The sequence below is a fragment of the Crotalus tigris genome, unplaced genomic scaffold (genome assembly GCF_016545835.1).
Source record: "Crotalus tigris isolate CLP2741 ecotype Arizona unplaced genomic scaffold, ASM1654583v1 scf7180000024167.7108832, whole genome shotgun sequence".
Lineage (NCBI taxonomy): Eukaryota > Metazoa > Chordata > Lepidosauria > Squamata > Viperidae > Crotalus > Crotalus tigris.
In genome coordinates this window covers 2,782,709-2,804,289 of record NW_024100417.1, presented here as the reverse complement: position 1 = coordinate 2,804,289, position 21,581 = coordinate 2,782,709, and the positions used below count along the sequence as shown (strand labels likewise).

General features: G+C 41.7%; 2 protein-coding genes and 1 long non-coding RNA gene across 3 annotated transcripts; 1 reads left to right on the top strand and 2 right to left on the bottom strand.

The window, feature by feature from the left end:
• Window positions 1–108: 108 nt before the first annotated feature.
• On the bottom strand, window positions 109–7,866 carry LOC120298922 (glutathione S-transferase Mu 1-like). Its single transcript, XM_039323143.1, has 8 exons — window positions 7,708–7,866; window positions 5,035–5,110; window positions 3,443–3,507; window positions 3,187–3,268; window positions 2,850–2,950; window positions 1,948–2,043; window positions 1,756–1,866; window positions 109–368 (listed from the first exon to the last, which is right to left on the bottom strand). The coding sequence occupies exons 1-8, from the start codon at window positions 7,741–7,743 to the stop codon at window positions 273–275; spliced, it is 663 nt and encodes a 220-aa protein (XP_039179077.1). The 5' UTR covers window positions 7,744–7,866; the 3' UTR covers window positions 109–272.
• On the top strand, window positions 7,703–12,771 carry LOC120298924. The gene is made up of 2 exons (XR_005554271.1): window positions 7,703–7,824; window positions 12,239–12,771. It is a non-coding gene; the product is annotated as an uncharacterized LOC120298924 (long non-coding RNA).
• Window positions 12,691–19,849, bottom strand: LOC120298921 (glutathione S-transferase Mu 1-like). Its single transcript, XM_039323142.1, has 9 exons — window positions 19,692–19,849; window positions 19,094–19,169; window positions 16,865–16,924; window positions 15,731–15,795; window positions 14,950–15,031; window positions 14,745–14,845; window positions 14,402–14,497; window positions 14,197–14,307; window positions 12,691–12,936 (listed from the first exon to the last, which is right to left on the bottom strand). Exons 1-9 carry the CDS (start codon window positions 19,725–19,727, stop codon window positions 12,841–12,843), a joined length of 723 nt encoding a protein of 240 aa, XP_039179076.1. The 5' UTR covers window positions 19,728–19,849; the 3' UTR covers window positions 12,691–12,840.
• Between the last annotated feature and the right edge of the window lie 1,732 nt (window positions 19,850–21,581).

The window sequence follows — 21,581 nt, the reverse complement described above, 5'->3', positions numbered from 1 at the left end:
AATAAAGACACATTCATGTGAATACATGAAAACACAAGAGATATAAATTAGGAGGTGTGAGACTACAAGTCAAAAGTGTGCGATAGTGTACTGAGCATGACAACATTACCAAATAATTCCAAGATACTTTATTGACCACTACTGTCTTCCAAATACCTAAACAACTGAATCACAACTCTACAGAAAGGCCATTCTTTTTCTTATCAACTCCACCCAAAACGAGAATGGAGAAAAAGGGAAGATATCTCATCCAACAACAAGGATTTTTTTCTTCATATTTTCTTGTTACCCCATTTGGCCATCTTATTATTAATGGGAGTTTTCATAAAGTGACTGGAACTCATGTAAGCAGCAATTTTCTCCAGGGCCTGAGGATGCAGACAAAAGAAATGTTTAGGAGATTGAGAGAAGCTGTTAGTAGACCAAAGGCTCAAGGAGGCAGACTCCTACCAACCAGCCAACAAACCTACCATCAGGGCAACCACTCTCATTTCTTCTATACTAAAAATATATTCTAGATGAAACCACTTTAATGGAGTATCCTTCACATGCCTTTTCCATTTAACCTCTGCTGCCATGCCTAGTTGAGAAAGATGATGGGAATGAAGTCCAAAAATATCCGAAACCATCACTTAGGGCAGTGATGGTGAACCTTTTAGAGACCAAGTGCCCAAACTGCAACCTCAAACCCACTTATGCATTGTCGGGTGCTGGGTGGGCGTGGCCTATTGGCTGGGTATGGCCCATTGGCTGGGCGTGGCTGCAGTGGTAACAGCAGACTGAGTGGGACTAAAAAGTTCAATCAATTCCAACTTTGCAAGATCTTTTTTTTTCCCGCGAGAAGTTGAAATTGACTCATTGACTGAACCTTTTTTTTTTTTTTTTGCACATGGCAGCAGAGGCCTAAAGTGAAAAGGTTTTATAAAACCCAGCTGAAGGCCTAGGACTGGGGCGACAGCACGCGTGCCCACAGAGAGGGCTCTGAGTGCCGCCTCTGGCACCCATGCCATACGTTCGCCACCACTGACTTAGGGAATGACTGCTAGATTTAGTACCAGTTATATTTTGCTCTCCACCTAAAACTGGAGAATGGTTAGAATGCAGTATTGCAGGCTAATTAATAGCTGACTGCCATGGTTCAAATCTCACCAATTCAAGGTTGATTCAGCCTTCCATTCCTCCAAGGTCAGTAAAATGAGGACCCAGATTGTTGAGGGCAACAATGTAAACCACTTAGAGAGGGCTGTAAAGCACCATATAAGTCTAAGTGCTAAGTTTTTTTTTTATTATAGTTTCTCGGTATTTTAAATCCATTGACTTGGGAAGGGGCTTGGGGGAAACTAAAAAATATCTGCATTTACACAGGTAGTTAGTAGATTTCCCATCTTCTGAAATCATTCAATTGTGATTTCTGTTTTACTTATCACACGTGTATACCAATTGTGAGTTTATCATTTGGCAGTAGACTTTAAAATTCTTGCACTGTTACTGTTTCATCGTAGGAAAATGTACATTAAATAAAAGTATGGAAGGGAATCTACCACTAAGACTTCAGGTGTTTGTTTCGTATACTAAAGGGACAGTAGTTCACGCCACAAGGATGGTGTTTTTCACATATTTCTGTCCATGCCAATTTGGGCATCCAATCTAGCCAATAGATAAATGCTGTGGGTTAATCTGTCAGTTCTTGCCAAAGCCCAGTGAACTCAGTCACAAAATGCACAAGCCAGCAAATTTCATGAAGCCAAAGCTAACCTCAAAACGGGTCAGAAAATCTTGAAGATTCTTGAATTGATCAAGGCATTTGGGTTCAAACATGCGGTTTTGATCGAGTACATCATACATAAGAAAGTCAACAAATGTGATCTGGGGAAAAAAAAAATCAACAGTGAGTCTCCAAAAAGATCAGGCCTGCCCAAGGATGACCAGGTTTGGCTATGTATGTACCTTATCCCCAGCAAACCATTTTCTATCCCCCAAAAACTGGGAGAAGAGTTTCAGTTTCCCTGGTAACTGCTCCAAATATCCAGGCTTGAGCTTCTCCTGCAAAACAAGCACATAGAAAAAAACTGAACGAAAAATCATTGCCAAAATTCGACAACATGTTTCTATTCAACAGTTATGAAATTTGGAACACTCCATCCAAGAGCCATCAAAGGAAGCCAAAATTATTCTTTACGTTTTGATGGCATTACAACAGTACTGAACTATTTGACAGTCCTTTTGGTCACATAAAATGCATTCATTCCAGTCCAACCACCGCAGCAATATGTGAAATGTAAGCAGGAAGTATTAAAATAAATTGCTTTTGATAACTCATATCTATACAGCAATTCTACCGAAAAGCGAAGGGAAATTCCTTTGCATTTTAATTTTTAGACAATGGTTGAGATGTTTATTATTTGGCGCATTATGCAAACAACAACTTTCCTATGCAGATATTCACATATTGATTTCAAAAATCAGCAGATAACTGATAACAGATAAATCATCAGCAGTTTAACATGCAGGTGTGTGCAAAGACCAATATCATGGACTGGGAGGTTTACTGTATAACTGGAGGTTTCACATGTAGACTTTCCCAAATTCATTAATTGCCTGAATACAGGCAAAGGCACTTCAAAAAAAAAAAAACCCTCCATCTTGGTTCTCAGAAAAATAACCCAGATATTGGCAGATGCTTACCCAACATTTTTATACATTTGCCACAAGAAACCTTGAGAGACACACCCAGTAACTATGTTTTCTGTGTTATATTTGAATCCAGTCTTTAGTTTGTACAGCATTGCATGGCATTACTTCTTTATTCTGGTTCACTGGAAAATGGAAATGAAGGAGACTCAACTCACATAATCAGGGTTGTAGCAAATCATCACCAAGCCCATACGGAAATCCATCACCTGATTCTCCAGCAGGTCCACTCTGCAAAGTTCTTCCTCAGTTTCACCACCTGCAGATAGTATAGAGCAGTGTTTCTCAACCTTGACAATTTTAAGGCATGTGGACTTCAACTCCCAGAATTCCACAGTCAGCATTGCTGGCTGTGGAATTCTGGGAGTTGAAGTCCACATGTCTTAAAATTGTCAAGGTTGAGAAACACTGGTATAGAGAGATGAGAAATCCTGGGCAGCAGAAATGGGCCTTCATCAGGCAGCTCGGCCCTCAAAAGAGCTGTGGTATACTTACACAGATGGTGCTTGCGTGCGATGTATCTGATAATAGCATTACTCTGTGTCAATTTGGTCTTGCCATCAATTAAGTATGGAAGCTGGAAAGTAAACAGAATGACATGCTTAAGAACAAACCTCTGCCATGTTAGGCTTTCACATGGTTGCTCACTATCTGAATTGTCCTTCAGCTATCCTCTTTACCCAAGTCCTCACATATGAATGCCATAGAGAACAGCATACTGATAAGATGTTATAGATAGCTGGTTACTTACATTAGGGAAGTCCAGCCCCAATTTTTCCTTTTCATCAATCCATTGACTTTTATCATAATCAGGAGCTGGAGAAAAATGGGAGATAGAAAGTTCAGAGACCCAGAAAATTTAATCAGCTACAAATTGCTTAACTTTTACTAGACAAAGTGATCAATTTTAGGGAATGCCTAAAAAGTGCATGCTTTTCCTGACCCAGTTATAGCAAGTACCATATGAAATGCTGAGAAGTTCAGGCAAACATTTTGAATCTCCCCTCCTCCATTACCTCTGCCATTTAATGACTGGTTGCATAATAAGCACAGCTTGATTACTGAATTAATCCAGTTTTCAGAATTTGTCCATTGCACTAAGGTAACTTAATGGGTGAGGTTTATATAACACATCCAGCCACAAAACAAAAATTAACATTAATTAATTAAATTACATCAATTTATTAGATGGAGATCCAGGAGCTAAAGTTCAATACTGCAGTGAGGGACTAAAATGGAGAACACCAAAGCTACAAAGTAACTCCAAGTGCCAATCTTTTCCACTGTTTTCCTATAAATTAAAAACTTATCTTTCTCTGATGTATAAGCACAACATCATATACAAAGGGGGGCAAGGGAGCACCTCAAGCTATTGCAGAATATCGTGTAACACCATCTTCATTACTATCTTACTAAGGTTGATCTAAAAGTAACTTGCAAATAAAATGAAGAAATCTTACAGAGCAGTGCATGGGCATAAATGCAAAAGAGCAAGGTCAGAGAGAAGGAATGGGAAACTGTTAAGGCCTTCAAGAGCCTTGGTATCCAGGTAGAGAGAGACCAAGAATCAGCAGATAAATGGAGGTATTCTGTTGGGTTAGAAGCCTGCAATTGTAGTGATAAAATTATGCAACATCAACTTGAACTTTCATTAAAAGAACACTATTATACTCCACAGGACTTGCCTGAAGCCAACTCAAGCGCACTGAAATGTGCACAGTGTTGAACAAAATTATTATTTAATAAATTCTACATACTCCCCCAGTAATACAATTTAGCTAAAAGAATAGGTACATCAGAATAATTTACTGATAGGCAGCCAAACATCATTATGGGCCAGAGGTCTGTCTAATGAGATGACAGTCTGGATGAATCTAGTTCTAATGGCAATATATTCCAGAGTAAGGGAGCTGCCTGAGATGACGAATGAATACAAGGAGCCTGTTGTGATATAAAGGAAAATTCTCTAAGCTAATGGCTTTGGAAAGAGGCCCATAATATTGCACTAGAGATATCATCTGGAAAAGTTCCAATACAACAGTTATATAACAGTCCAGCCTTCAAAGAACAGCTCCGTCTAGTTATTGTGTGCTCCACCCTACTTAAGGTAACTTAAGGAATGTTGCAATAATTTACTCTGCTTGTCTTCTACTCTAACCTTTTATACGTTTGTGTAGAATAAGAACACATATACTAATTTGGGAATATTCAAAAGCTAGAAACAAATATAATTTCTTTTGAATGAAGGGCTGAGCTAATATTTATATTCAACAAGTTGTATTCACAGAAGGAAACAAGGGGGAGGGAGAGGAGTTCAAGACAAATAAACTCAGCAAGGCAAACCTTCTCCACAGCTGTATAACTTTTCTTCATAAGGTGTTCCTGTGTATTCAAGCAGCAGTCGAATGCTATGGGCAAGCTATAAAGAAAACAAGCAAAAAAGAAGAAGCCATCAGATGGGTGGGGTAACATCCTCAAATACTTTTCTGAAGAAATCTGATGAGAGCCTTTTGAGGTAGGCAGGGTCAAGAAACAGACCTAGTGGAGATTTCAGGAATGCTCTTTATTCTTAAAGGTTAGAATGACGGGCACTTGAAAGTCCCTATCAGAGTTTCTCACTACTCCATCTCACCCCAAGCAAAATCAAGGCAGGGTTATTTTGAGTTTCTTCTCAATTTTGCCTCCTTCTTAGGACTGAACACCTCCCACAATGATTTGCAGATTCCTTCCTCTTTGCCAAGACCAGATCTATACAATTTCATACTTGGTAACGAGCAAAAGAACCCCATGGGCCTTGAGAAAGAAGCTGTTCAAAACTATGAAGGTGTACATATGTTTGGTAGAGGAAAAACAGAATCAGTGCTCCCCATAGATCAGTGTTTCTCAACCTTGACAATTTTAAGGCATGTGGACTTCAACTCCCAGAATTCCACAGCCAGCATTGCTGGCTGTGGAATTCTGGGAGTTGAAGTCCACATGCCTTAAAATTGTCAAGGTTGAGAAACACTGCCATAGATAGATGCTTGTCATGGGTTCTTTTTAAACTGTACCAATTAGACTGACCCAGACTCAAGAGAGACACAACAGCACTGGACCCTGGACAGGTGGTTTCTTTCTACAACTCCATAAGGGTTGGAGAGATGTTTTATTTTGTAGAAGTGCACATATAAAAGTGATTGCTATGATAATTACTATTACAGTATACTATTATACTATTACTATTCCATATGCTACACTTCATAATAACACTATTCAATACACTATATACTGTTACCATTTAATTACTCTTACCTATTACTCTATTACAATTAACTATATAATATGCTCTATTATTACCATTATGCACCATTTCTTAAGCTAGTTCTGCTTGAAATCCCCTCTCTGTGAAATTTTTCTTTTTCGCTTAATGGCCAGCATGCAGAGTGGTTGCATTTTTTTTTTTTTTACATGCTGCTTTGTCTTGGTGTGCTGCTATACTTTTTTTCCCCTCTCTTTTGGACCGTCCACTCCTTCTAAAGGTAAAATGCCTTTTGTTCGGCTGCTATATACTTTCATTTGCTGCTAGTGGCTGAGCTCTAAAACGTGCCTCCTCCATTCTCCTCCCACACCTATGACAAGGTTACAGCTTAACTGGCAACTCTGTCATGCACAATCTGGGGAGAAAGTTCAAATGGGAAAGAAAGAACGAAAGAAAGAAAGAAGGAAAGAAAGAAAGAAAGAAAGAAAGAAAGAAGGAAGGAAGGAAGGAAGGAAGGAAGGAAGGAAGGAAGGAAGGAAGGAAGGAAAGCAGCACCAGTTCCTGAAATTTGCTAAGCAACCTGCTCTTCCGCAGTACTCTCCCCTTAACATTACAGTAAAACAATTCCTATTATACTTAACCAGCATAGCCACGATAAAATAGAACTACTTGAGCAGGAAACTCTGCTACTGAACTCCTGTTCATCATTCTTCATACCACTTTGAGCTCCTTCAATCCTTTCCAAAGCTTCTAACAAAATTTATTTTCCTTTATTAACATAATTATAGTGGGACCAAGAGGAGCAATGGTTCACACTGGTGGCTTATTCTGTAGTTTCCAAACTCATTAGTACAAATAAGTGAGATTTCTGTTCCCACACACTTTAAACATGTAATAGTCACCAGTTTCAAATTCCATTGTATTCACACACAGACAAGGCAGACCGCTTCTTTGGGCCAAGAGTCACACTAAATGTCCTTCTTGGGTGGCAATTTTTAAAATAACAAAGAAAAGGATTTCCTACTGGCTCTTGCAAAGCAGGGGGCAATATGCAGTCTGAAAGTTTGCTTGTTGATTCGATTTATTGAACTTATGTTCCCATCCTTTATCTACGAGACAGGGAGAAGAGAGATTCTTTCAGGAAAGACCACCTGATTTCACTGCGAGAACCAAATGGCAGAAAATCCTTTAATAAATTAATCTGCTTTAATTGCGAATAGTACCACACAGATCTTCTCTCTGCACCGCAATTCCGGCAACATTCATTTAAATCTCACTCCCATCTTTACTCAATAAGTCAGCCCACCCCTCTCCTCTCCTCTCCTAAGACAAAGAAGGGGCCCGCTCAGACCTAGCGAGGAGAAATCGAGCTCGTTTGGGGCAGCGAGTCCATTCGATCTGCAGGCGCAGGAGACCGAAGCAGGCCTCTCCCCCACCACCACCCCGAAACAAGTGCCAGACAAACCCAGCTGGTCTACATCAGCCAGGCTGGCAATAGTCCACGCAGGGAACCGGAGAAAGGTCAGGAGAGGCCCGCGGGACCGCCGCCTCTCCTTCCATTCGCCCGCAGGCAGCGGGGAAATCTCCCCGCCTTTTCAAACCGCCGCTTCGGGCGCCCTGCAGGAGAGGCGGCCACTTTCCTGCCGGCCTCGGGCCCAACCTGGCGCCCGGCTGGCATCGCTGGTAGGAGCTGCGAGAGGAGAGCAGCAGGCCCCGCACGGCACGCGCTCCGACCGGGGAAAGCAAAGGCAGCCCCGTTCTGCGGCCGAGCAACTCACCCCTCTAATGTCCCAGTAGCCCAGAATCATCGGCATGGCGCTCGCAGCTCCTCGGCTCGCTCGCTAACACGGTGGACGCTCCGCTTCGCGGGAAGTTGAGCCCGGCAGCCTACAGAGGTATAATCTGCCTGGGAGGGGCTTATTCAACGGCCCATGTGCCTCCTTCAATGGCAAGGCAAGCAGCGGGGGAGGGGGGTGGCAGGCAGCCCAATACTAGAAGCGTTGAATGCAGCTGCGTTTTCGTGCGCCGCCGGCCCGAAAGTGCGACTTTTTGCTGAGTTTGGGGATTTGAGTTTGAGTGGAATTTGATCAGATCTTCTGAAACTTGCCCGAAGCCCAGTTAGTTTGGCTTCTAATATTTCCGAAGCTGTTAACGATTGCTTAAGACCAGATCCAAGCGCCAGGACCGAGAAGGACTTTGAGCCGGGTGAATTCAGCACGAAATTCATAGCTTTGCTTAGCAGCAAACTTGACCGAGTCAAAGGTGATGCCGGGACCCGCCGAAGGGAGTTTTGCTTTGTGTTATTTTAATCGTGATTTCTGGCTGCAAATAGCAAAGGCTGAAAGCAGAGAATCTCTGGTCCGAAGCCTGACTGAATCACAGGTTTTGAAATTTGTCTTGCAGCGTGGATATAAAAATGAAGATGGTGACCACGATAATTGATCTAAATATCATCCCTGTTTATGCGTATTTGGCGGCGTGGGGACTTAGTGGTGAAGATGGTGGCCTCCCATTGAGAAGGTTGAAAGCTCAATTCTAGGTAGCTACAGATGTTCCTCTTCTAGGAAAGAAGTATCTGCTGTAAAGTCCACTCCGACTCCCCAACTCTGCCCCGAATTTAAGAGACTACAGGGTTGTAAAAAGGGGAGTATATTTGCATTGCATGTTAAAGAAGAAGCAGAACTTCAATTGCACCATTGTAGCCATTATTTTGACTTTTAGTTTGCATAGCCTGCAGACCTACACTACCAGGCATGGCTGTTTAGCATTTTCTAAATCGGAGTTGTTAGGTGTTGCCATTTAATGTGGCACTTTAAATAATAGATATTTTCAAAATTGTTTTTATCCCATTTCCCCCATTCACAGGATTCTACTTGCATAATACCAGCTGAAATGGAATCATTGATCCCTTGTTCTACCTTTTCATTTTTAAGCCAAATGGCTGTTCAGTAGAACTCTAGACTGCACGTTCTAATGCTTTTAAGACTTCACATGATTTGAATCTGTTCCTCTGTTAATGCAACCTAGTTGGCTTTTTTGACAGCTGCAGCACACTACTGGCTCATATTTGATCGTCCAGTAGGACTCTAAGGTTCTCTCGCAGTTCCTACTATTGAACCAGGTACCACCTATTCTATACCTGTGCATTTGGTTTTTCTTGCCTAAATGTAGAACCTTAACTTTCCTCACCGCTGAAATTCATCTTGTTAGATAGGGCAGAATGTTCAAGTCTGTCGGGATCCATCTGTGTCTTGAGCCTATCTTTTGGTGGGTTGGCTATTCCCGCCAGCTTGGGATCCTCTGCAAATTTGATGAGTTCCCAATCTCTCCCCTGATCTAAATTGTTTATGAAGCTATTGAAGAGTACTGGTGATGTACTGGCGGCTGATGCAGAGATTTCTTTGAACTGGTGCAGTTTTCAATTCTTCTGTATCAACCTTTCCCCCCTGTTCACAGGCATAGTTTGCCAGCAGTGTTAATGAACAATATATAGAGCTGTTCACCACTTTATGCAATGTCATACATGATTACACTGAATTTCATTATTTCACCATGTTTTGGCACAGGGCCAAAGATATAGCATGGACTAAAGAGAACAAGCAAAATGCAAAAAAGAAAAAGAAACCCGAAACCAAAAATGAATTTAACTGTGTATGTGACAATTCTAGAATTCATTATAGAAAATTTTTCCTGTTCAATTAGAAAAAATAATTGTTTGGGAAGGGGGGAGGAGATACTTTCTGTTGTATTAAATCTTAAAAGGCTGGTAAACTCTAAATCATATTCAACTAAGCATCTAATTTATCATGGTAGATATATCCCAGCATCAGAAGTAGATGCTGTACACCAAACAGCTGTCATGGTTCCGACAGATGAAACCCTTCAAAAGAACTTCGAGGCATTGTTTTCCTTAAAGAATCTTTTATTCGGGAAACAAAGTATCGACACTACATAGTTGAAACCAAAAACTAAATTCCCCTCCCCTGGATACAAAGTAACAATGTACAATTCCCACCCCCAATAAATAGTCATAAAGCACATTCCCCAATTAGCTTAAAGCACGGGCTTTCTCTCCATCTCTCCAGCCTGCCTAAACGTTATCAACTCTGGGCCCAATGTGTCCTTGGGTTCCCATGGCAGAGTTATCGTTATGGCTAACTGAGCTCATATCCCAACCCCCTCCCCCCCTGCACTAACTAATTCTAAGCGTAAGAAAAATGGAAAAGAGAAAATGGCTGCATTTTCATCTGTTGTCAAAGCAAGAACATCTGATGTTAGCAGCGTTGACAACAGCTTTATAACATGTACTCCCCCCAAAGTGTGTATGTTCGTGTATATGGATTTCATAAGCTTTGGGAAAAATTTCAGATTTCTCAATCCCTGTGGGGGAAAAATGTATATTGCCTCCTCAGTTTTTCCACTATGGAATCCAAGGGCTATCTACTCACTGCCGTCATGAAATTAGCAATCTTATTGTGAATCCCAGTTTTCCAATGTTGGTGCTGTTCTGAATCAGAGGAGACTGAGGGTGTGAGTGGGCCAACAGGTGAGGGGTTAGCTTTCTCCCCTGGCTCTGCTGCCATCACTTTTTTGCAGGTCATTAGTCAACAAGTTGACACACACACCCTTGGAGTACTACAGCAAGAATGGGAAGTGTTTGGTTACAGGTCTTTCCCTGACCCATCTCTCCTTCCCCACCCATTTGGGCACCTCCCATCTTAAAATAATGAGACATAAAAGAAGCATGCTGTGGTGGAAGGGGCCGGATTCACTGCCTTAACAAAGCCAGCAGATGTCACATCTCTGGCTCTGTCCTGGGCAACCCTCAGCACATGCCAAGAGGGCTTCAGGGTGAATATGCAGCACAGCAGCAGCAGCTACTTTACATGCTGCAGCTGCTCTTTGCTCAGCTCTGGCACATGCTAGGCAGCCTTCCAGAATGGGAATCTCCTGTTAGCACTCTCTGCTGTAGCTGCCCACTTTCAGAGGTTCTTGGCCCACCTGCACTGAAGGCCTCCCTGGGCAGATGGCTTCTTCAGTTGCTGCAGGAGAACCTGATATGCCCAGCCTTGCAGCTCTTTGGATAGCAGAGTAGAAGAGGGCTGGCAATTGGAGGCCATGCATCAGGGTGCCCCAGTAGACATCGGAGTCTCCCCTTCCCTCTTCTTCTGGGGCTTCAGCTGGTCTAGCAAATCCAATTCTTTTTTCTTATCTCTTAGTTAGAACAAAAGCAGGGTGGGAGTGATGCTACTTTGTCTATATAACTCTTTCTTCTTCTCTGAGCTGCCTAGTTTTTTGCGTTCCTCTCTGCACAGAGAGAAGAATGCCTTTTTCCTGTGCTGCAAGAACTAGGGCAGCTGGCAGGGCGTGGTGGGGTGGAGAGCGAGGCTTGCTCTTTTTCTCAGCGCTTCTGAGTTAATAAGTGAAGACAGATGCTTTTATTAAACTGTAGAGGCTGGAAAATCTAAACTGGTAGTATGAAAGGCTAGTCTAGAGAAAAGAAGGACTAAGGGGGGACATGATAGCAGTGTTCCAGTATTTGAGAGGTTGCCACAAAGAGGAGCGGGGGTTAACTTGTTTTCCAAAGCACCAGAAGACGATGGAAACTAATCAAGGAGAGAAGCAGCCTGGAATTAAGGAGAAACTTCCTAATAGTGAGGACAATTAACCAGTGGAAGAGCTTGCCTTCAGAAGTTGTGGGTGCTTCATCATTGGTGGTTTTTATGAAGAGATTGGACAGTCACTTGTCTGAAATGGTACAGGGTCCCCTGCCTGAGCACATGGTTGGACTAGAACAGGGCTTTTCAACCTTTTCAGATTGTACCACTTTTAGGACATGACAATATTCGAGTACCACCAGTGCTTAGCATGGTGTCAAAAACTTGAAGACTAAAAAAAAGGGGGGGGGGATTTGGGGCTTTACTGGTTAGATTCATTTGTTGTTATAGAAATGGCTATAATATTATGGAAAACTAAATTGTTGAGGTTCAATGTTAATGCTTCCTTCTACTGCAACAGAGGAAGTCAGAAGTCAATGCCTTTTCTTTTTCCTTTCTCCCCCTCACTTTTCCCCTTTTCTCTCAACCTTCGCTCGCAAAAGCCTCTCTCGCTCTTTCACTCACTCAACCTTTGCTCGTAAAAGCCTCTCGCTCTTTCACTCACACATTGCTTGCAAAGGCCTCTCTCTCGCTCTCTCACTCACCGTTTTGCTAACAAAAGCCTCTTCTCTGTTTTTTTTCCTCTCCCTCCAAAACCTGCTCCTTTTATAGCTTCTCCTCTTTCTCCCCTCCTCCTCCTTCTCTCTTCCAGGTGTGCCGGAAGCTCCAGCCAGCATGTAGCCGCATGTGCAGATCCTGGTGCTTCTGCTGAGCCCTGCAGCTCCAGCTTATCTCCTCCAGGCCTTTGTGGCACCGCTTTAGCTCGTTCCCTCCCCCGGTACACTTGGCTCGGGGTTGCGTACCACCTGCCAGGTGCTAAAGTACCACTGGGTACCACCAGTTGAAAATCCCTGGACTAGAAGGCCTCCAAGGTCCTTTCCAGATCTATTCTGATTGAAAATGCTCCCCACGAACTTAATCTGCCTTTCCCCTACTGAAGGAAGCAGAAGCTCAAGAAACAGACACAGAGTAACATAGTTTGTTACTTAAACACCATTTAGGAACTTTTCTATTCATATTATAAAATGTAACCTCCCTTGCTGCAACATTGGAGCCCAAATTTAAAGTGGGGAAACAGACCAAGGAAGGATTAAGAACAGAGTATTTTTTTCATTTTCTTATATTCTTTATTAGGCGAACATGTGCCTTAGAATGATAATAAAATTTGAAAATATGGAAGACTAATGAATGATTCAAGGTCCCTCATTCATATGGTGATTCCAGTTGTTATCCTCCTGAGGCTTGTGGTCTCTTCTAGATTTTTTTGTTGCCCCACAAGGCACAACTCAAAAAGATGGGAGTCCTGATGCAGCGACTTGATTTCAGGTAGTCAGCAATCGTCTCCAAGGCCTACCGAGAAAGCCAGAAGGATATTTGTCATTGCTTAGTGTGTTGTCATTACACAGCACAATAGTCTAAGCCAGAACAAAACTGCAATTGTCTGTTTAGTATCTGAAAAGCTATATTGTTGCTTTCAACTGGCAATTTGTTTGCAATATGGGAGATATAACTTTTGAACACACAGAGTTGATCAAGTCCTTTGCCACTATTTCATCCATTATGTAGGTGTCTCCAACCTTGGCAACGTTATGACTTGTGGACTTCAACACCCAGAATTCCTCAGCCAGCCATGGTTGGCTGAGTAATTCTGCGAGTTGAAGTCCACAAGTCATAACGCTGCCAAGGTTGGAGACTCCCGCATCATGGTACGTCACATCTTTTTCTTTCACCAAGGAATAAATGAGAGAAGCTTATCTGTTCTAGTGAAGACTTTTCAATTTCATGGTATGTAGCCCACAATGGCTGGGTTCATACATAACATTAATGATGTGTTTCTGGAGAAAAAAAAAAGGCGTATCCCTTGCTGTACAACCACAATAGTGTGATTCAAAATCACCTTTAGCCAAAACTTAACAAAGCATGTCATTGTTTAAAGCCGCATTCCTCCGGTGTGTTTAGATGCTGCTGGCCATGTTGGCTGGGACTTCTGCATGTTGCAGTCGCAAAACAGGTGGTGATTTTTGTATCAGCCCAGTCATTGTGGCTACTTTTCTAGCCAGGTGCTTGCAACAACCAAAGCCAACTCTAAGGGCATAGCAAATATCTATGTTCTGGAAAAGAATGTTAGGTGTTGTACATTTCTCTTTACTCCCCAAAACACGGGTACATTTTTAAATACTCTTTTATACTCCTGTTATAGTTTTTGCTAAAAAGTGAAATAGAAAGGCTTTCCAATGCTCTCGCCTCAGTTCTCCAAGGCATTAAGTAGCAATGTTTGAAACAACTTTTGTACAGGGTAAATATCTACTAAGAATTTTTAGAATAATGTATGTGACATTTCCATAATGTCAGAAAGCAGTCACTGAGTATGGGAGTTAGAGAGCTGGAAGGAATGTAAGTTGCTCAATTTTCGTATAGATCCCAATAAATATTCCTAGTTTCTCCCCTTAAACTGCTGCATGCTGACTTTGCTACAAAGATCTTGGCTTACCTCCCATTTGAGCACTTCACACCGTGGCTTACTTGGGATGAAAATCATATTCACTTTTCTATTGCAAACTTTCAGTAATTATTATTAGAGATTCATATATAAGGCAGAATGCATTTCACCTCAACGCGATGAAAGAACTCCTTCAGATTTGGGAACTGGTCCAAGCACTTTGGCTCCAGCATTTGATGTACATCTAACACATCATAAACAATGAAATCTACATAGGTGAGCTAGAAAAATTAAAAACAGGAAAATATTTTTAAATGGAAGAATAAAATGGGTCAAACAGTATGGTTCGATATAAATCACCTCAAGCATAAATACCGTTTTTCCTGCAAACCACTTCATGTCCCCCAGAAATTGAGAGAACAGCTTGAGTTTCCCAGGTAGTAATTCCAAATACTCAGGCTTTAGCTTTTCCTGCAAAAAGAGATGATTATCTACAGGCTGGCTTCTAGCCAAATCTTTGTGAAACTTTGAACTTAGCAACTTCCCGTTTTTCTTTTTCGTTCCCTTCCCTCAGCTCAATAACTAAGAGAACTTTTCTCTCTCTTTCCTTAAATCAAATTAATCTATCTGCTCACTCCAAAAAAGCCCAAACTGATCTTCAGATCATCTGTTATAGTCTGATATCATTTTGAAGGAAGACAGAAAGCACAACACTCACAAAATCTGGATCGTAACACAGTCTTCCTAAGTTCATACGGAAGTCCATGAGGTGGTTCTCAAGCATGTCTACCCTGATCATTTCTTCTTCCGTCTCACCACCTGTAGCAACACAATGTCCTACAAAAGTAAGAGGCCACTTCTGGGCAATTATTTGAAGGAAATCAGTTTTAAAACAACACCAAAGGGGAGTCTGAACCACTTACACATCTTGTGCTTGCGTGCAATGTATCTCAGGATGGCATTGCTTTGGGAAATCTTTCTGTCACCATCAATAAGATAGGGGAGCTAGGGAGAAAGGAAAAGAAGAAGAGTAAAGATGCAAAGATATTATGAATTATTACATTGCCCAAACATGCCCCTTGAACAATTCTTAATTCTAGGAATGAACCAAGTGGAGGATTTTCTGAGAATGACTTGAATTCATGTTTTTATGACCAAACATTGCTTCGGATATAACAATTTTGCATAGAGTTGTCAGTGGCCAGAATAGTAACTTTTTGGGTTCTACAGAGATTAAACTGAAATATCCAATTATTTCTCCCATCTTATCCATTCTGTTCCCCTGAGACAACACTTCCATTCTTTTGTCATATAGCATTCTCAATTTTTCCCCAATCCTTTTATACAGAATGAATATGCTTAAACTTCCAGCTAGAGGATTATTTCTACGGTATTTTGCTCTGACAAGCCTCAGCCTGTTCGCTTATTTTTAACTATGCTCAGGTGAGGAATTCATTGTAGTCCCAAGGTCAATCTCATTGATTTTTGTTTTCTTGTCCCACCATCCCTATGCAATTATAGAGTGTGGTTGCAATCAAGCAGAGTTCAATCAAGACGTTTTGCCTGCCAGGACTGCTTCTGTAACAGTTCAAGGCTCTTTCCTCATTAATTTCACCTATCTTAACAAGATCAGCAGCAACTTGATCTGCCATCCCTCTCAACCCACAAGAATGTACTGCTACGTATTCCACAACTGCTCCTTACATTTGGAAAGTCCAAGCCCAGCTTCTCCTTCACACTTGTCCATTCAGTCAGATCCAAATTAATAGCTGTAAGCAGATGCATGTATTGTTAATGCAAGTCCATTTAAACAGATTGGGCAAAATGGAGGTTTTGGGGTTGCAACGACAGCAAAGATAGGACATATTGTTTTGATCTCCCTATTACAGCAAAGTACAATTATGGCAAATCCTAACCAAAGTCATTCTCATTTAAGGTTGACCTCTCAAGACCCAATTCCATTGTTATATCTCTCTCACTGCTCTGCCTCCTCCCCACTAAAGCCATTTTCTGAGAAAATGCCGAAAATCAGTTGTTCATCTTTGTGGGGCAGGCCGCATTGACCTTTCCATCCAGCACATTGAATTCCTGAACATCCCAGCAGCTTTGGAACTGCAGAAAGGGCCTATCCTGATTGCAGTTGGTTTTTCCATTCCACGTTGGGAATGGGATGCTTCCCATTTCCATTGAATTGGAGGTTGAGGCAGAAACTGGCTACTCTGAAATAGTATTCCTAGCCTTGCCTTGAACACAATATTGCTCCCCTAGGTTTGTGGCTGACAAGCTGAAATACTAGTTTTATAGGAGATGCCGCTTAAGTTCTACCCATTTTTACTAATTAAAGCTGGATAAATCCAGCTTTTGCCTTTTGTAGCTTCATGGCAGACAATTCAACTATTAGGAACTTTGTAATATGGAAATATGATAAATGACCCACTGCCTCGACATCTGACATGCACTGTAGTTTATACAGGATTCCCTACTTTATTTGATAACAGTGCTCCAATATCTAAGGGGCTGCCACAAAGAAAAAGGAGTCAACCTATTCTCCAAAGCACCTAAGGGCAGGACAAGATGCAATGGATGGAAACTAATTAAGGAGAGAACCAACCTAGAACTAAGAAATTTCCTGACAGAACAATTAATCAGTGAAACAACTTGCTTCTAGAAGTTGTGGATGCTCTAACATTGGAAGTTTTTAAGAAGAGATTGGACAACCATTTGTCTGAAATGGTATAGGGTTTCCTGCCTGAGCAGGGGTTGGACTAGAAGATCTCCCTAACCCCGTTATTCTGTATTTAGGAAAAAAATCATTTTCTGTTTCAATCTTATACTCACCAATGCCAAGCTTTCCAACTCGCTCTGAAGTATTTTCTGATTTCTTTTCACTGTTCTCCACTATGGCGAGATGCATTATGTTCATATTTAAATAATAATCATCAGCATTTAGATATGCATATTAAGATATGATAATTGTATGCTTATCGGTATATATGTATTTGTATTATATATGCTATTTTGCAAATACTGGAGACAGCTTAAACCATATAAAATTTACAGGCACTAAATGTACTTTTTGCATAACTCTAGATACTATGACTTCACCCATTGTTTATCCAGAACACAAATCTTTTCCAACAATGGTAATTATTATTTATACATTTTCCCAGGAAGATGTCTTTACAAATAATACATAATCAAGTGATTATGGTATCCCATGTTGTCAAGTTTGCTTGAAACTAAATACCTACTTCTGTGTTCATTTCACCTTCCTAAGCCAGCTTGACGGGTGGGGGGAGGAAAAGTGATCCATCATGAATGGGTCAATATTGTATTGATGAACCCATTTCATCCACTGGCAGAGAAAATCAATGCCTGCAAAACATCTACTGCCCCACTGACAATCCTTGTTCTGTGTCAAGAATCTCTCTTCTAAAACTTTGCTAATTATTACCTTGGCCAGTGAGTGTACAAGTCTTTACAAGAAGCTTTTTCTCTGGCTTTGGTGCCCTCTCCTTTCAACCTATCACCAATCAGCAGAACATATTTACCAATCACTGGAGCCAAAATGCCTCAGGTCCGTCTTTGGGGCTCAAACTTCTCTAAACTGGTTTTCTACAGCCTGCAACTCCCAAGTAAGAAATACAGTAAGCTAGAAAAATAGCAGCCACACAAAGGAAGGAAATGGAGCCTGCTGTGATTCTATAGCTATGTTTTCATCCATGTTTTCGTGACTTGATCCTGGACAACCAACTTTTTCACCTGGAGTCAGGTAGAACATGGCTGAAACTGACAAATACAGGGAAACTGGCAAATAAGCACAACATTTCCTTTTATTCTTTCCTAAGTGGCATGAATACCTGTGTGTTCTTGCCTCCCTCCACCTTGTTGAAAACCTGAAGACATGAGAATCTGCATCTTGCATCAGATGTTGGGATGCAAATAATAAGGGCAGTAATTGTGATGATGGCACAATCATCATTTTGGGTATAATGTAGATTACTATAAGCTAATTCCTGGAGAAAAACTAGTTAGGCGTTGGTGACAGATATGAAAGGAACACAGGAAACAAATTGGTAATGGGGAAGGGAGAAAGGCAGGACAGGAATGCTGGGGGTGGGGGAGGGCTGGGTAGGAATCAGAGAAAAGTGTATGCTTTTATCTCCTTGAACCCCCAAACACATCTCCATTCACACATGCAGGTAGTCCTCATCTAGCAACTGTTCACAGTTATAACAGTGATGAAAACTCAACTTTCCTTTGCCATGAATCCTTGCATTTATGACTTCGCAGGTCTTTAATGCAAAGGAAAGCTGAAGTAAGATCATAAGAACAATTACAATTTCCCTTAGCAACCACTTTGCTTAATGACAGCCTTGCCAGTTTCAATTGTGGACTGCTTTTACAATAGAAATGGTCAAATGACTTTGCCTCCCAGGGAATAAATGACAAAGCTTAATAGCTTTTACACACCTTGATGTTGGGGGGAAATACTACTTTTATACTGATAAGCTAATGATGACTTAAACCTCTTTTGAACTGGGGATAAGGTAGAAACTTAATGGGAACAAGAAAGACAATGGGTAAGATTAGGATTTGTTTATGCTATGCTTAGGTTCAAGTGAGCAGGGAAGCAATCAATCCAGTGTTAGTGTACCACCAATTTTACACAAATATGCAACCAGAGTTCAAGAACAACAAAAATGTGTAGTGTAACCTTGAAACAGATTAACAGACATTTTGTTCTTATTCATGTATCTAAATCAGCAATGGAAAAAAGGACCATTGTAAATCTCTGGCAAGTTTATTTGTGTTACAGATACCAAATAGCTTTTGTTTCTTCTAGCAGTTCTAATACTTAAAAATTGGGTATATTGTTTTGGGTGTTTACTGGATCAGTTAAAATTTTCTGAGTCCAGTTATATCCAATATTGGCACAACCTGTCTAAGCCTGGAGAGAGCCAACAGGCCAGTTCAGAAAATACTGAACTGGCTCAGTCCCGCATCCTCCTCCCAGAAAATTAGACAGGCTTTCTTGAAGTTCAAGACCTCTATTCAGTTCCTTACCTTCAGCAGCGGCATAGTGTTTCTCGTTATAGGGGGTCTTGGTATACTCTAAGAGCAGTTTAATGCAATGAGCCAACTGTGGGAAAAGAATATCATGGTAAGACAACCCATAGATACTCATGAGGCAGCCTTATAAAAAATTGAAATAGCTGGCTTAGTTAGCAGTATCAAGTGAGGAGGAGCAGGTGTTGCTTTGCTCCCGGTGCTGCTGGTAGGCTTCCAACAGACACCTAAATTGCAGGATCCCATCCGAGTCGATCACCGGGACCAGAGATAAGAGGACTACCTCTACACCAAAATGGTCCCAATCCTCACACCACCCACCGGTTCGTGAATTCACCCAAAGGGGGCGCGCGCGTTAGCCTCGAGCTGCAGGACTTCTCCGCTTTGCTTTTAAGAGAAGCGTCGAGAAAACGCTTCGGTCCTCGTAGCTCTGCCCACCCGCCTGCCGCCTCTTCGGCCTCGGTCGGTCGATCCAAAGACGGAAAGATCCAAAGAGTCCTGGGCGGGAGGGAGGCACCGAGACAGGGAGGCTTTTCTATGGTCTCCTCCCGGTCCGATCCTGCTGGCCACCCCGCTTCCCTCTACACGGATTTACCCCTCGGATGTTCCAGTAGCCCAGTGTGACTTCCATCTTCCTCGCGGGGCGATTCCAGACGTGCTTGGTGCTGTCGCTCGTAGCAAGCAGAAACCACTCCCTTTCCGCAATCGGCGGAGGTCGAAAGCTGCTTTTATACTTTAAGCGGAGGAATGCTACAATGAGGAAGGAGGTGGCAAGGGCCAACACGTGCAAAATGCTAATCGGGGAACCTCCCCCGAAGCGCAGATAATCAGGTCGTGGCTTGCGTGTTCCGCCCCTTACTCGCCGGATCTGACTTTTCTTCCGTACCGCTGACCAGCTTCATACAAAGTCCGGCTCTTCAAATCACCTACGCTGGACGCAATTCGTTTAAGCCAAAGGAGATTTTTCCAGAATTAAGAGACGCATCTCGATGTCTTAACTGTTCCTTTCCGACAGTTTTAGCTTTGGACTTATCCTGATAACAGATTATTCCTATAAAGAAAAATAACTTGAGCTGTAAATGAAAGAAACAGTCGGGAGTATAGGAGAGGAAAAAAGCTTGTGTGAATGCAGTCCCTAGTTTTTTTTTAAACCCCCCCCCCCACACACACACTGCAAGAAAGTACTAGTGATTTAATTTATACAACGAAGAAAACACTTGAAGCGCAGTAAAACAATGTGTTTAAGTGGAATTATCAGCAAAACTTATTATAATTTTTATGAGTTACTCATACTTGCTGAGAGAGAGATGGGCAATCACATGGATTGAAATAATATTATTAAAATTGTCCATATTTTAATTCACTCACAACAGTCCACACTCCTGGGTGATCTAACTTCTGAACATTTCTCTTGATGGAGGGAAGGCTGGAAGAGATCTGTAGTAGGTTTAGATCATTCACAATGCAGGACAATAAGTTAAGAATGCAAATAGCACCAACTTTTTTTTTTGGCAAGGGATTTGTGAAATATCCCAAAAGAGTACAGTGGTACTACAATGTTAAAAGTTGTTGAGTATAGCTTCCAGTTGGATCCAGCACTGAATTATTTGAGATGAACAGCCTCCATTCCATTCTGAATCCTGGTTAAAATGTATCCAAGATTCATCTGGGCTGCTTGGTCTATATTGTGATGTTTTTCCAACATCTGGATCTTGTGATCTACTTGGACATCAGACATAAGAGAGTTTGAGAAACCGATCAACTGATCAGCAGCTCTTAGCAGAAAGAACTGTCACTTGTTTGCTGGTCAGAGACAAAGGCATCTTCCATCTTCCTCTTTCAGATCCTGAATACACATCTTTTTATCTTTCTTTCATCTTCACAAAAATGCTAGTGTTGATCAGGGTCCAGTCCAAGCTGGGAATAAACAACATGGCAACTGCTTTAGAAAGAAGGTTGTAGTTTATTGAAGAGGAGAGCCAGACAGAAAGACGCTCTGGAAGAAAAAAAATGAGAGCACATGTAGGGAGTGGGTTTTTATACCATCTGGGACTCTTGAGGTTGTTTCCTGTTCCTGTCTGAGAAATGAGGAGAGCTCAGCTGTCAGGGAGGAAACAGGGACAGGGAGGAAGCAGCAGCTGTTGCTGGAAGAAAAGGTCCCCTGGTTCATTTTCTCCACCCAGGAGAATGCAATCAGTGCTGATGAAATGAAAAACCAGCAGACGAGCATGTCTGAAAGAAGATGGGTTTATTTAATTCTGGATCAGCTGGCAGCTTGATTGGTTTACCATAAGGACTTTTGTACAGTTTTTACAGCGTTTTGTAATTCAGAGGCTTGGTTTGTGTGCTTTGGTTATTGGAATATTTTAGTCTGTATTTTAAGCTAGCAATGAGTCCAATGAGTCCACTGTTGTTCAATATCTACTCTGAGTCAATCTTCAACGAGGCACTGGAGAACATCGATGCTGACATCAAAGTAAACGGT